Source organism: Delphinapterus leucas, chromosome 11 (assembly GCF_059928025.1).
Source record: "Delphinapterus leucas isolate spDelLeu-1000000601 "Yukka" chromosome 11, BTC_Dleu_Yukka2, whole genome shotgun sequence".
NCBI classification, from domain to species: domain Eukaryota; kingdom Metazoa; phylum Chordata; class Mammalia; order Artiodactyla; family Monodontidae; genus Delphinapterus; species Delphinapterus leucas.
In genome coordinates, this window is record NC_143139.1 from 90,311,503 (window position 1) to 90,325,270 (window position 13,768).

The following is a 13,768-nucleotide window of genomic DNA, read 5'->3' on the forward strand; positions in this document are numbered from 1 at the left end:
CAAAATCCACACACTTCCATTTCTAATATAATAGCTAAGTAGCTTTCTGTTTACATAGAGCTATGATTTCACTCCCTGTTGGGGGGTATATGGTTTCTTACCATGAAGGATAAAACTTATGGCTGTTTTATTCTTGGCAGAAAGCCAAGATCTGCCCATAATCACTTTAATCTCTGCCTTTTTGCGGTATGTGGGCCTCTCACTGTTGTGGCCTCTCCCGTTGCGGAGCACAGGCTCCGGACGCGCAGGCTCAGCAGCCATGGCTCACGGGCCCAGCCGCTCCGCGGCATGTGGGATCCTCCCGGACCCCCGTGTCCCCTGCATCGGCAGGCGGACTCTCAACCACTGCGCCACCAGGGAAGCCCTGCCCATAATCACTTTAAACCAGAGTGGTGCAAGAAGGCAAGAACTTCTGGTTAAATCACCACCCAACATGGGGATGTTAAAGGTTGTTAATGGAAGAATCCAATGGAAAATCATGCTAAATATATTCCATACAACCAAGCAATATGTTTAAATGAAGAAAAACATGGAAGGTACCTGACATGAAGATCATCTTAAGTGTACATCTCCCCTTATAGTCCAAATCCATTACAGAAAGGTAGATTGATTTAGATTTTCATGCGTTAGTCACTGTGCTGCACAACAGTGAGAGAAATGGACATAGCATCCCAGCCCTCAAAGAGCATCTAGACTACTGGGGGTATGGGCATGTATTAACAGGTCTCATGAGCATTATTAAAACACTTCAAAGCACAGAAGTACATGACGTCCATAAAGCTTTTATGTTGTACGGTAAAGATGTCAGCCCCTATGACTGCTCAGATTAACGGAGGTGATTAAGTTCTAATTCAGGTTTTCTATCGTCCTAAATTTCTGCAATTTACTAGCCTTTCAAATTTAAAATTCACAGATATGCCCAAAAAATACTGAAGCATCCTGCAGTAACCCAAACTACCAAAGCAGTGGTTATTGTATCTTTTGGAGTGCATGTCATTAGAAGCAAAAAAAAATAACCAATAGATCTAATATTGGTATCTAATGAGTAGATGACATAGCTGAAACACAGCACACGAGAAGGTTGAAGATATTAGAATTACAAAGCTGCGAAGAGCCTTTGAGATTCTTAATTCTTAGCTTGGGGTCCACTGCTGCACCTCAGGGACCCCAGAAACTCCCTGAGGTCAAATTGTATCTCTGCCTTTTTTCTTCAGAAAGGCTCCGCTGCTTTTTACACTTTCTCAAAGGAGCCAGTGACCTAAAAAAGAAAGGTCCTTGACCTAATTCCAGAATCCAGAGAAAATGGAAGCCCGCTGTTTGAATCACACAGTAAATGAATGGCTGAGATGGGTCCCAGGACCCACTCGTGACATCTGTGTGCTTTCTGCCACCCTGGGCTCTAGCCCGTCCCTAGCTGCAATTCACTGAGTTGGCTCTCAGTGTCAAGGTATCGCAAAACCCTTGGCTCTTCCGTCCTATTTTGAGGTAACGGAATCTGGGCTGCAAAGAGGATACATTTTGCAGCTGGGAGACCTCGATCTCAAATAGGAAGAGTCTTCTCTGGGCAGGGAGACAACAGGCCAGAGAGGCTGTCAAACCCAGCAGTGGGTGTGTAGTCATAGTGAGGTCCTAGCGGCTAAAACTAAGAGCGAGAGCTGGAGTCTCAGCTTGCTGGGTAACCTTACCCAAGTCATTTCCCTGGTCTGAGACTGGGTTTTCTGGGTATGTAGAGATCAAAGACAACGCCCCTAATCCTTAAAAAGACGTGAAGGATGTGGCTTAGACCCAAGCGCCCCAGGCCCGCAGCCGCCCGACGTCGTGCGTGACGTCCACCGACGCCGAGTAAACCGCAGTGAGGTCATCGCCCTCCGCCTCGAGGCGCCGACCCTCCACGTCAGGGGCGGGGCCTGCGGCCGGCTCCAGACTCCCTCCGCCCCGCCCCAGCCGCGCCTCCTCGAGGACCGTCCGGCGCGTCACGTGACGGGTCCGGCGCTGGCGGTTGCTGTCAGCTGATTCCCCGGCTTGGTGGCAGTGGCAGCGGCAGCGGCAGCCGTGGCGATGGACTTTCTCCTGGGGAACCCGTTCAGCTCTCCGGTGGGACAGCGCATCGGTAAGTCCCCGGGGCCCGGCCCAGCCCCAGCGCAGGGTTCCGCGCCCGGCACCGGCCCCCAGGCGCGCCTCCAGGTCCCCAGTTACACACCTGAGGGAGGCAGGGAGAGGAACGAGGCTGGAGTGTCTCTGCCTGACCTGGCCCCGCCCAGCCGCCCGCCTGCTTTGATTGATAAAAGCCGAGGTCCACTAAGAAGCCTCGGCTTGTGATGGATACCGACAGCAACCAATAGGTAAAGAGAGAAGGCGGGTCCTGGCGGCCGCGACTCAGCCAATGTGCGACTGCTAGGGTCGCTAATCAAGGGAGAAAGTTTGGGGGGTTAAAGGGACTGCGTGGTTTTGCAGTCCATGCGCCCCTCGAATGTTTCTCTCGTCGCCTCCCCGGCGCACGTCGCGCCGCCTGGGCCCTTGCCGTCTCATTCCTGGCTCACTCGGCGCTGCGGACACGGATACCTGAGAAGGGCTGGAAGTCCATTCTCCAGGACCAGGAGACAAGGGCTTGGCGGCTGGGTGGGCGTCTTGCTGGGAGGGGGACAGGGAGCCCTGCCTCCCCCGGGCCGGGGCTAGACGCTGAGGAACCCGCTCCATGAGGAAGCCAGGCCAAAGCTTCAGGACGTGCCGGCCTTGGCCGCCCTCACCAACCGGCATCAGATGGACGGCATGGAGTCGCAGACTCTGAGCTGGAAGTGATCTTAGAAACCACCTGAGTCGGTCTCCCTCATTTCTCAGTAGAGGGGACGGCCAAGCCCTGTGGCAGAGACACAGGCTCACTCAGAGCCCAGATCTCCTGAATCTCTCGCCCCCTGTTGACGGGAGACTTAATAGTTCTGTGACGTTGCCTCTGTAGGGAGGATTCCTCACCTGTGATTAGGGGATAACAATGATCCCTACCTCCGTGAGGTTGTTGTGTAGGTTAAACTCGTTAATAAATGTAAAGGACGTAGCGCCTGGCACGTGGCCGATGCTATATAAAAGAAAGTGGTAATATTTATTATTGTTACTGAGACGCTGCTAAGTGAGGGTCTGGAATTCCTGAAAATGGCTGGACAGTTGGTCTCATAGGCACTCATTTCTGCCCACCAACGCAGAGAGGACCCACAGGCCGTGGCCCAAACCGCTAACACTTCTCCAGGGCAGTCGGGGTGTGCCTCCTTGCATGAAGAAGCCCAGGGCAGTACTGTGAAACTCTCTCCAACTTTTTGACGGTTTTTAGCCTTAAGTTCAAACTGGGAAAATTGGATCTTTTAGACAAGATATTCTTTCCATTCTTACTATCTTGGAAGCCAAACCTCGCTTAAGTCTGTTGACCCAGCTCTGTTGAAATCGCCCCCGTGGCCGTTTGTGGCTCTTCTGAGGTTTTGTAATGAAATGTCTTCAAGAGGAGGCTGTCAGTAGAGAATTTACACACCAGGAAGCTCCTGGATTAGAGAGGGGAAGCTGCACCTCTCAGGGCCACCTCCCTGCCCCACCTACTACAGACACACACACACACACACACACACACACGTGAGTCATTGTTTTGGAGCTGAAAAGAGAAGGCAGCTTGTCTCTCATCTTCATTTCTCTAGCTGCAGATACCACTGCTTTCATCACATGCCAAGTCTGAGACTTCCTACCCCTCCCCGCCCAAAAAAATTCTGGCTTTCACAGTCAGCCACATGTGCCTGAGCCTCTCTAGAAAAGCTCATGTGGACTCTGGGCTTTAGATGGTCAAAGAAAACAGTTTCTTTTCTTACCCTGAAAGGTTGCCTGTCTTGGGCAAGAGATAACTCAGTCCAAAGAGTTACTAACCCTTAATACCTTAGAGGACAGAGCAAGTATTACTGCAGGAACAGTCCTTACCCTGGGGCTCTTGTGACCCAGGGCTCTCATCAGAATCCCCTGGAAGACTTGTTAAAGCATCGAAGGCTGGACCCCATCCCCAGAGTTTGTGACCCTATAGGTCTGAGATGGCCACTGGATTGGAAACCACACATTAAAACCCTCTGTTCTAGCCCATCCCCTTCATTTTATACAGGAGACTGAGGCCCAGGGAGGGGAGGTGGAGACTAGGACTCACCCAAGGACCCCAGTGAAGTGATAGGAAAGCTGAGATGAACTGCCCTGAGCCCCTGATATCTGAACCAAAGCTGAAGAAGCTCTAAAAGTAGGATTAAATGAAGAATGTCTGCCATTTGAGTTAATACCCTCAGTATTCCTTTTTTCTTTTCTTTTCTTTTTTTGATAAAGAGACGGCAACAGCCCTGATTGGCTGTGATTACTATTACTAATGACCTAGTATTAGCTGCTTGCATTTCTGTAAACTGCAGGGGTGAAATAATCTCTTCTCAAGCCTGCCAACTCCATCTCTCTGCTGAGAGTAGAGTCCTGTCCAGTTGGCAGCCCTGAGCACAGTGGCTCCTGACGGTGTTAATCAGGGGTGAGTGTCTCTCAACTCACAAAGTCCCCAGCCACCCACCCACACCCCTTTGTGCTTGCTGCTCCCTCTGCCTGCTCCCGGTGCATCCTTCAAAGCCCCGGGCATCGTCACCTCCTCCCTGAGGCTTTCTCTGACCCCTTCAGATCCAGCCATTGCTTTTGTGCCCTCCCATCACCCTAGCTCTGCAGGCTCCCTCACTGTCTGCCTTTGGGCTCTGAGCCTCTGCTCCTTCCTGGGTGGAATGGGGGTTATACCAGCATCCACCTCTCAGGATGGTTGTGAGAGTGAAGTGAGCTGCTCCGTGGACAGGGCCTGGCACATTGTCAGTGCTGGGGAAACATCATTGTCATTTTTATTATTTTCATCGTCATCACACTAATAAAGCACTGTCCCATTCTGTTAGTAGTTGTGCATGTGTCTCCCCGGCTAGCCTGGGCTTCCTGAGGGCAGGTGCTGTACCTTACTGATCCAGACCCTTGGCTCTTAGCATGGTGCCTGGCACATAGTAGGAGGAAAGAAAGGAGAAAAGGAAAGTAACAGTTTGTGAGCAAATGCCAGGTGCCACGCTGGTATCACGACCCTGTTGTCGAACCCAAGTTCGTGTGCCCAATGCACAGTGAGGCTAAACAAACCAAACAGTTTGGAGCAGTGAAAGGTTTATTGCAAGGGCTAAGCAAGGAGAATGGGCTGCTTGTGCTCAAAAGACCCAAACTCCCTGATGGTTTTCAGGGAGGAGTTTTTAAAGGCAAAATTGGTTGCGGGGTTGGGGGGAGTGCAGGGTCTGTAACTTTCCTCTGATTGGTTGGTGGGGAGGTGACACGATGGTGCTCCAGGAATCTCAGGCATCAACCTTCTGGTTCCCTCCACTCTGGGGTCTGCTTGTGCAGACCTGAAGTCACCATCCTCCCCCTGGGTGGGACCCGCAGGTCCAGCAGAAGAACTCAGAGATTTGTATCAGATTGTTAAGTAAATCCCTCGAGGAGGAGCTGGGACTATGCTTTATCGCTGCACCAGTGTTTCTTGACTGCCTTTCCTTTGTTTCTGCCTTCCCTCCCTTCCCTAATTAGTAACTGTTTGAATCTGCACTTTGACACTCGGGGAGATTTAGGAGGCTGAAGCCTTTTTCCCACAAACAAGAAATAAGGAAGGGAGGGAAGGGGGACACGGAAAAGCTTTTGTGCCCGGAAGGACCCCACAGGGTCCCGCTCAGTTTCAAAGCCCCCTTTTCTTTGATATTCATAAGTCTTGAGGGGAACAGGTGTGGGACGAGAAAGGGAATAGTTTTGGATGGAGAGCTTAATCAGGAATTCGGCAGAGGACGTCGGTTTTAGGGAGACTCAGTTTCAACCCTGCAGGGTTTTGCTATTTTTTCCCATGTCACTAAAGGTAAGTCTGAAGGCAGGTGTCACTTCCCAAGGTTTCACAGCTCAGTAGAGTCTCTGGCTGCAAAGCCGAGGTCCTCTCTCATACCCTCACCACACTGCCTCTGGCTGATCAACACCTGTTTGGAATATGCAGCATCCCAGCCCTCCAACATACAGTTATTGTTTGACCCACAGACTAGCTTTTCTGATTGCAGTGCACACCTGGACCTGTGCACATTTCCAGGTCACTCACCTGTCCACTAAAGAAAAATTTGCACAACCTAAAAGTTGAGAATTATGTTTTATCTGGAGACCTTACTGACGATTACAGCCTGCGAGGCAGCCTCTCAGGTAGCTCTGAGGGACTGTTCCAAAGAGGTGAGGGAGGAGCCAGGATATACAGGAGTTTTTGCTGGGGGGGGGGCGGGGAAGGTAGTCAAACATAAAAAGATTACTGCTAATCACAAAAAACAGACATCTCCAGTTAATGATTTTAGCGCTTTCCTCTGTGTGGGAAGATGCAGGAGTCTGGGCTTATTGAAATCAGTCCTTTGACATGTGTCTTCAGTATCTAGCGCCAATATCCTGTTTCTCTCCATCCTGAATCCCACTCAGGTGCACCTGTGGTGAGGGGCGGGTGCTACAGTGGCCAGCGGCTTGATGGCCACAGCTGCCTTTGTTTACTGAAATGGCGGGTGACGTTTTTTGTCCGCACACCCTTATCTATCAGGAGAGCTTACCGTTTCCCGTGGGCAGCAGCCTGGGGCTGAAAGGATCCCAGATAGCTGAGTACTAGCTGGTGTTGACACAGCCCTCTTCTTCCAAGGATTTAAAAACCCTTCCCAGGTATTCTCTGAGGACAGCCCTTACTGGCTGTGTCTTATAGAGAGACGTCAGAAGGCAACCCAAGAACCCCATATTCCACTTCAGGCTGTCGGCTCACCCCTGGCACTTTGAACTAGAGATGCAGGTGACTCAGGAGAGCAAGCTGCAAACAGCACAGACTATAAACATGGGCAGTGCCTGGGGACCAGCCCCGGGCAGCGGGTGCGGAGAGCAAGATGGACCGGGCGGAGAGCCCAGAGCCTAAGACTGAGCCCTGGGCTGGACGGGAGAGGTGAAAGGTCGGGGAGAGCCACGCTTAGTTCCACAAAGGCCAAGCCAGGGCGGCCACCGGAAGGCATCATAGGTAAGAGACCATAGGCATTAGCAGGAAGAGAACACCTCGGGCCCTCGGGGCTGCCATTTTGGGAGTGATGAGTGGAAACCAAACTGGACACTCAAGCAAGGTTGTCAAGGGGACACCAGGCTGGGCGGCAGGAGACCTGGGTCCAGCTGCAGTTCCACTGCTGACTATGTCACACTCCTTCTCCACCGCCTCCCCTACCTGTCACACAGAGGTGTCACCGTCCTCCCTCTGTTTCCCAGAGAATTGAACAACTGAGGGGACAATGAGGACAGGAAGGATTGATGCTGGAGGAAAGAAGCACATGGCTGGGCATTGCAGAGGGGCGATAGAACCGACTGCACAGGCTTAGAGGGCAGAGTGGCTGGTTAGCAGAGGAGCTCAGTGCCAGCGCCTTTCACAGTGGGCCTGGCTGCCTTGTTTGGTGGTGAGCTCCCTAACCCTGGAGGTATGAAGGCAGAGGTTGGAGGGGAGGGAGGCTGTAAGGAGGATGCTGCATGGCTGGCAGGGTAGACTAGACCAGGATTTGCAGACTTTAAAGGGCCAGATAGTAAATATTTTGGATTTTATGGTCCACATGGCCTCTGCTGCAAATGGCTCAACGCTGCCCTCAGAGCACGACGGCAGACAGACAATAAGTCGATGAAAGGGCATGACTGTGTTCCAATCAAACTTTATTTATGGACGCTGAAATGTGAGTTTCATATAATTTTCACGGGTCATGAAATTTGTTCTTCTTTGGATTTTTTTCAACCATTTAAAAATGTAAAGACCATCCTTAGCTTGTGGGCCATACAAAAGCAGACTGCATTTGGCATGTGGGTTTATAGTTTGCTGACCTCTTAGCCAGAGGCAGAATGATTAAGTTCTTTGTTCTTCAAACTGGGGTCGTAGAGCACCCCTGTCAGAGATGTTTGAGGATGCTCTAGCCCTGGACCCCCTGAGTCAGAATCTCTACCGCTTCCCACTCTGTGCCGTGGGGAGCCCTTGCATCTTGAAGCTCCAACTCCTTGATCCATAAGTGCTGGCGCCAGGTTAGAACCCAGAATTTCTGTCTTAAGGATAACAGGGACTAATGTCTAGAAAGGGCTTTGTGTCAGCTAGCCGCATGGTACACAGTAAGGCATCCAGGATGTGCTCCTGAGTCAGGCCAGGTGGTCTGAGTCCTGGTTTATCCTTCACCTGCTTTGTTACCTGGAGCAAGTTACTTAACCTCTCTGTTCTCCAATTTCCTGTCTAAAAAATAAGGATAATAATAGCACGTATCAGTTGGGATTGCTGCATTGCTGTGTTGGGAAATTGGAGTATTGTCACATTGTGAAGCATTTGGCCCGGTGCCCACCAGACTGTAATTGTCCATAATTGTTAGCTGTTGTGATTTTTTACCCGGTATTATCATCATTGCTGGGATGTAGTCTAAGTTCGAGGCAGAGCCCAGGTGCCCACCCAGGGCCCTGGCTCCAGCACAGCCTCTGTCTGGTCTTGGTGTCACTGGGAATGAGCAGTCGCAGGCTGGGTGGCAGCCACAGCCACAGACAGGTCAGGTTTCAGGCTGCGGGGTGGAGCCGGTTCTCACTTGGGAATTAAAGCCTTTTGCCTGACCCTACAGATGGAACTGGTGAATAGGTTTTGTTCCCTCCCTGAGCTCAAAGAAATAAAAGTAAAGTCCTGGAGTTCCGTCCTTCTGGTTTTAGAAAAAAACAAAAACCCTCAGTGTCTTCTAATTAGCTTGGGACCATCACCCCGTGAGAAGCAAGAGGATTCAGGACAAGTTAACTCTTTACCTTCTTACCAAGGAGGCCTCGGTCTAGGCTAGCACTCTCCAGACTTCTGCCCTTCGTGTACCACCTTTATGATATGTGTCTGCCCTTCATGTACCACCTTTAGTTTTATTTTCAGAGTGTTTTCCTTTTGTTCACTCACTTTTTAAATTTGACCTTATCCTGTGTAATTATATCCTGAAATCATGACTTTGATAAGCTAGTTTGTGTTTTTTCCCTTCTACTCGACATTCAGGTAAATAGGTAACTCTAAAAATGTCTTTACGTTTGCCCACGAGCCCACCTAGCATGTTCCCAGGTGGCACGTTTTGACCGCTGGAACGTCAACAGTCTGAATAGGGTCAGAGCTTAGACCCTGCATCAGAAGATGTGGGTTCAAGTGCCAGCTCCTCCCCTTCCCAGCCGCATCCCACAGGCAAGTGACAGAACCTCCATCCCACGGAGGTGGGAAGCTTGACAACTGAGAAAGCACCAAAAAGTGCCACAGAGAGCCAAGCAGCTGTGCAAGACCCATGGGGAGAACCTGGGCTTTGCTCCTGCAGGGGAGGTAGAGAAAGGAAGGAGGGAACCGGGGAGGAGTGGGGAGGAGCCAGCGAGGCCACACAGGCTGAGACCAGGAGAACTGAAGGACAGGCAGAGGTGTCCCCTGTTCCAGTGGAACTTGTTTGTATTGATGCAGGATAAACCCTTGGGGTGGTTACCTTCATGTAACAACTTGGCCAGGCCATGGTACCCAGATATTTAGCCAAACGTTAATCTAGATGTTTACATGAAGGTATTTTTTAGATGAAATGAACATTTAAGTCAGACTTTGAGAAAAGCAGATGACTGTCCGTAGTGTGTGTGTGTCTCATCCAATCTGTTGAATAGAAGAAAGACTGGCCTCCCAAGAAGAGGGAATTCTGCCAGCAGACGACCTTTGGACTTAAGCTGCATCTGTCCTCTGGGTCTTCAGCCTGCTGGTCTACCCGGCAGATTTTGAACTTGCCAAGCCTCCATAATAGCACGAGCAATTCCTTAAATCTCTTGATAGGTACGTACATACCTACATACCTACATTGGTCAGTAACATCTTTTACATTCGTGAGTTGGGGGAACAAAAAAGGAATGTCATATACACCTTGGCCAGCCCCTTCACGCCTCTCTACTTTCATGGCCTTGCTCCTTCTTACCTAGATAGTTTTTTAAAAGACGTCCTTCATCTAACTGAAATTTTCTTCAGTTAGGTACTATAGTTAGTTATATCAACTTTAAAATTGTGGGTTGCCACAGTTATGCCTCTGTAAAGTATTTTAGAGCTCCTCCTGTGGCCTGTGGTTACAGAATGGCAGGGGAGAGGCAGCCAGGGCTTTGAGGAAGGATGGCTCAGCAACTTAGGAGACTGCTGGAACTTTCCATGCTAGGTCTGGAAAGAGCTATCCGTTTGGAAAATAGGCTTCAGGACAGTGCTGGCTGGGGAAAAATGAATGGCTTCTGCATGTATGTGATTTAAACATCTATTTTATGGGAATGCTTGGAATTTTCACACAGTGATTTTTAGGTTGATAATTTTTTAGTTGGTAACGTTTGTTTTGGTGTTAGCTGTTGTGCTAGGTGGGATGCAAAGCACATGAAGTGCATTCTCTCATTTCCTCCTCACATAACGCTGGAAGGTGAGTGCTTTAGTTATCCCTATTTTGCAGGGGAGGAACAAGGGCACAGAGAGGTTAAGGAATTCACTCAGGGACACACAACTAGTGAGTGCTCCAGTCAGGACTTGCACTGGGATTTGTCTGTGTCCAGATCCCACTCTCCTAACTTTCCCGCCTCATTGCTTCCCCTTAGAATTGAAAGGGACCTGGCGGGTTTCCTTTAGAGTGAAAATGTCTGGGTTCAGGGTCCATCTAGGATGAGTTTGTTCCTAATGGTTCTTTCTGTATTTCTCCACCCACCAACCCAACCTCCAGCATATTGGTTTCCTCCTCTTGCTAGCCCCCACGTAACAGAGAGCACAGGTGAAGGCACCCTCTGGTGCTGCCTCTGTTATCAGGAGAGGAAAAACTTCCCCAGGAGCCACTGGGAAGAAAATTCCACCCACACCTCAGTGGCCAGAACACAGGGCCTCTTCTGGCTGCAAGGGAGGCTAGAAAAGCTAAACAATGTGGGCCAGTGGAGAGTGTCTTTCACAGCAACAAGCTCTGCAGGAGTCAGTTCCATGCAGTAGAGTCGATAAACATCCAATGTAGTCACAGGGTGAGTTAACACAAATACCATATCCCACGTGGGCAGGTGAGTGGGTTCCCACACTGTTCCCAGGAGGACAGCACAGCTGGGCGGTGTCCCAGGCGGATCAGTGGGAACGGTGAAGGCTCTAGAAGTCACTTCCAGAATGGAGTGGTCACAGGAACTGAGGATGGTAACGTGGAGGTCAGATGAAGGAGGCACACGGTGCTTTTTAAAAACATTCGCAGAACTGCTGAGCTGAAGAAAGATTAGGATTTCTGCACAACCGCTACTAAGGGATCAATGAGGCCAAAGGGTGGGAGTACTTCATTTAAATTAAAGTGCTCTAAGGGCTTATGGTCGTGGTGAATATGGCCTCATCCTTCATTCAGTCATTCATCAAACACATCCTGCAGGTTTTTCACAGGCCCGGTCATCCTGTGTGGTGTAGAGAATTCAAGGACTCACAAGCTGTAACCTCCACCCTTGAGCTCACAGCCTAATGAGAGAGACGTAGAAACAAAGAAGTAAATGCCACAGGGTTATTGTAGCACTAAGCAGAGCTTGTGGCTGTGGCGCGCGCAGAGTGCCGTTGGCCCAGCATGGAGGGGAAGGCCCTCTGGGGGTCAGGGCAGGCCCCGCAGGGAGCAGCGGGCAGAAGGCCCAGGCGGTGGGAGGAGGAAGCGGGGAGAAGGCCGGTCTGCACGCCGCAGGCTGCCACCAGGCTTCGGGGTACCTCGGCTGCAAGTGACCGAGAGACAGGCGAGCCGGCCCCACGCGCTGGGCTTACTTGGCAAGAAGTCGGAAGGTCGGCAGTTCCAGGATTGGTCTCACAGATCCACGATGTATTGCAACACCCAGGCTTTTTCTTTCCCTGTCCTGAATGTGTTGGCTTTGTGTCCTGAGCGTGTCACCTCGGCCCGAGCTCCAGGCGCCGTGCTCCCATGCTGGCTCCCAGAAGAGAGGACAGAAGGAGACCGGGGGGTGGGGGGGTGGACAAGGCTCTCCCCTCCCCGACAAGGCCCCGCCGACACCCTGTACTCCCCAGGGATCCGGACTGGGTAGCTCACCCACTCCTGGACCGGGCTCTGGCAAAGGGGAGAGGGGTTGCTGCTTTGGGTGGGGAAGAGGAAGGAGCGGCTGGGGGGCAGGCTAGGGGGTATCTGTGCCTGATTCCCTCTGTCTGGCTTTGAAGACTGGTCTGCCAAGCCATTGGCATCATTGCCTTTCTCCTCCGGCTGCCTTGCTCCCTCCTGACCCTCAGCCTCCCTTGGGCTCCTGGATCTTTCCCGGTCTCAGCACGGCCTTTTCTCCCTCCCTCAGGTCCTTCAGACTGACCCTCAGGCCCCTCGTCTCTGCTCTTCTTCCCGTCATCCCTGAGGTTTCATCACGGATTCATTCATTCAGCACGTGCTCTTCCTCTACCAGGAGCGTCCCTCCTCACCTTCCCCAGCCTGGCAGCTTGTGCTCTGTGCTCAGCTCAGTCGGCACCTCCTCACCAGAGCCTTCCCGGTTCCCCTGCCCCCGGCTCCCCCAGCGCCCCAGACTGACCTCAGTCACATCACCTGTCATTTTGCACTGAACACGCCTGTCCAGCTGTCCTCACTGACCGCTGTAGGGCCTCCCTAAGGGCAGGGATTCTCTTCTCCCTCTTGGCCTCTCTAGCACCGGGCACAGGGCACAGGCCTCCCTAGCACCTGGCACTGTAGCTGCTCAGAGCGTGTCGTAGGACGGAGAATAGATGGGCGGGAAGAGGGCATCTAGAAGGCAGCTGGGGGGCAGATGGGATAAAGGGGCACTGGGCAAGGGATGGAGGCAGCTGGTGGGTGGGGGGAGCGGAGTCGAGCAAAGGGGTGGGTACTACTTACAGCAGATTCCAAACAGCATATCATTTCGTTCATAAATATTTCAGCATGTCTTTTAAGGGCATGGAATAGGGTTCCCATGTAGAAACCAACAAACAAGCCATAATCACAATATCATTACACACTTAAAAAAAAATCATACAGATGTGTTTTTTAAAGCCTGAAAACAGTAAAGACTAGAAGGAAATCTCAGAGGTTCACCATGGTTCCTTTGAGTGACGTTAGTAGGTGGCCGTTACACTGGAAAGATGACATTCCATGAATGTGGACTAAAAACAAAACAGCTGTGGGCACCTTTGCAGGGGTGCCAGTCATGGGAGAAGGATCTCGAAAGAGGGCCCCCATGGGAGCTCTGGGTAGAGCTGACGCACCGTGTCACTGCTTTCTTGATCACGGTCAGCTAACTCCCATTCTATCCCTACCCCCCGGGTGGGTGAGCCCTGCCCTAGACCTGGTCATAGTCAAGGTGGGACTAGGGCTGCTATCGGCCTCGACCTTTAAGACAGTTCCTTACTATTTACAAACCATATTTCATTGAATCTAGAAAGAAAAATCTACCAACTGAGCTCTGACAGGTCATCGTTTGTAAGAAACATCCCAATATCAGAGAGATTCAAGAGTGGACAAGGGGGGAATTCCCTGGCGGTCCAGTGGTTAGGACTCCGCACTTTCACTGCCGGGGTCCAGGTTCGATCCCTGGTCAGGCAACTAAGATCACGCGAGCTGTGTGGCGTGGCCAAAAAAAAAAGAAGAGTGGACAAGGGAGCTTAGGGTCAGTGAAACATGAGAATGTTTCCCAGGACGGGGTGGGGACGGGTGCTCAGCACTGAACTGGGGCGGCG

The 13,768-nt window shown here is 51.3% G+C and overlaps 1 protein-coding gene across 3 annotated transcripts in view; it reads left to right on the plus strand.

The window, feature by feature from the left end:
* Positions 1-1,960: 1,960 nt before the first annotated feature.
* The window catches only part of TOM1 (target of myb1 membrane trafficking protein), a 46,118-nt gene continuing 34,310 nt past the window's right edge, over positions 1,961-13,768 (plus strand). The window contains exons 1-2 of one of the 3 annotated variants that reach the window (XM_089921267.1): positions 2,006-2,110; positions 12,385-12,442. Coding sequence is in view for 2 of the 3 variants with exons in the window: in XM_089921266.1 (XP_089777392.1) it covers positions 2,059-2,110 (52 nt within the window). In the remaining variant the exon portion in view is untranslated. Of the gene's footprint in view, positions 2,111-12,384; positions 12,443-13,768 lie in introns of all 3 variants that reach the window. The other 2 variants (XM_089921266.1, XM_022599822.3) reach the window with 2 other exon arrangements.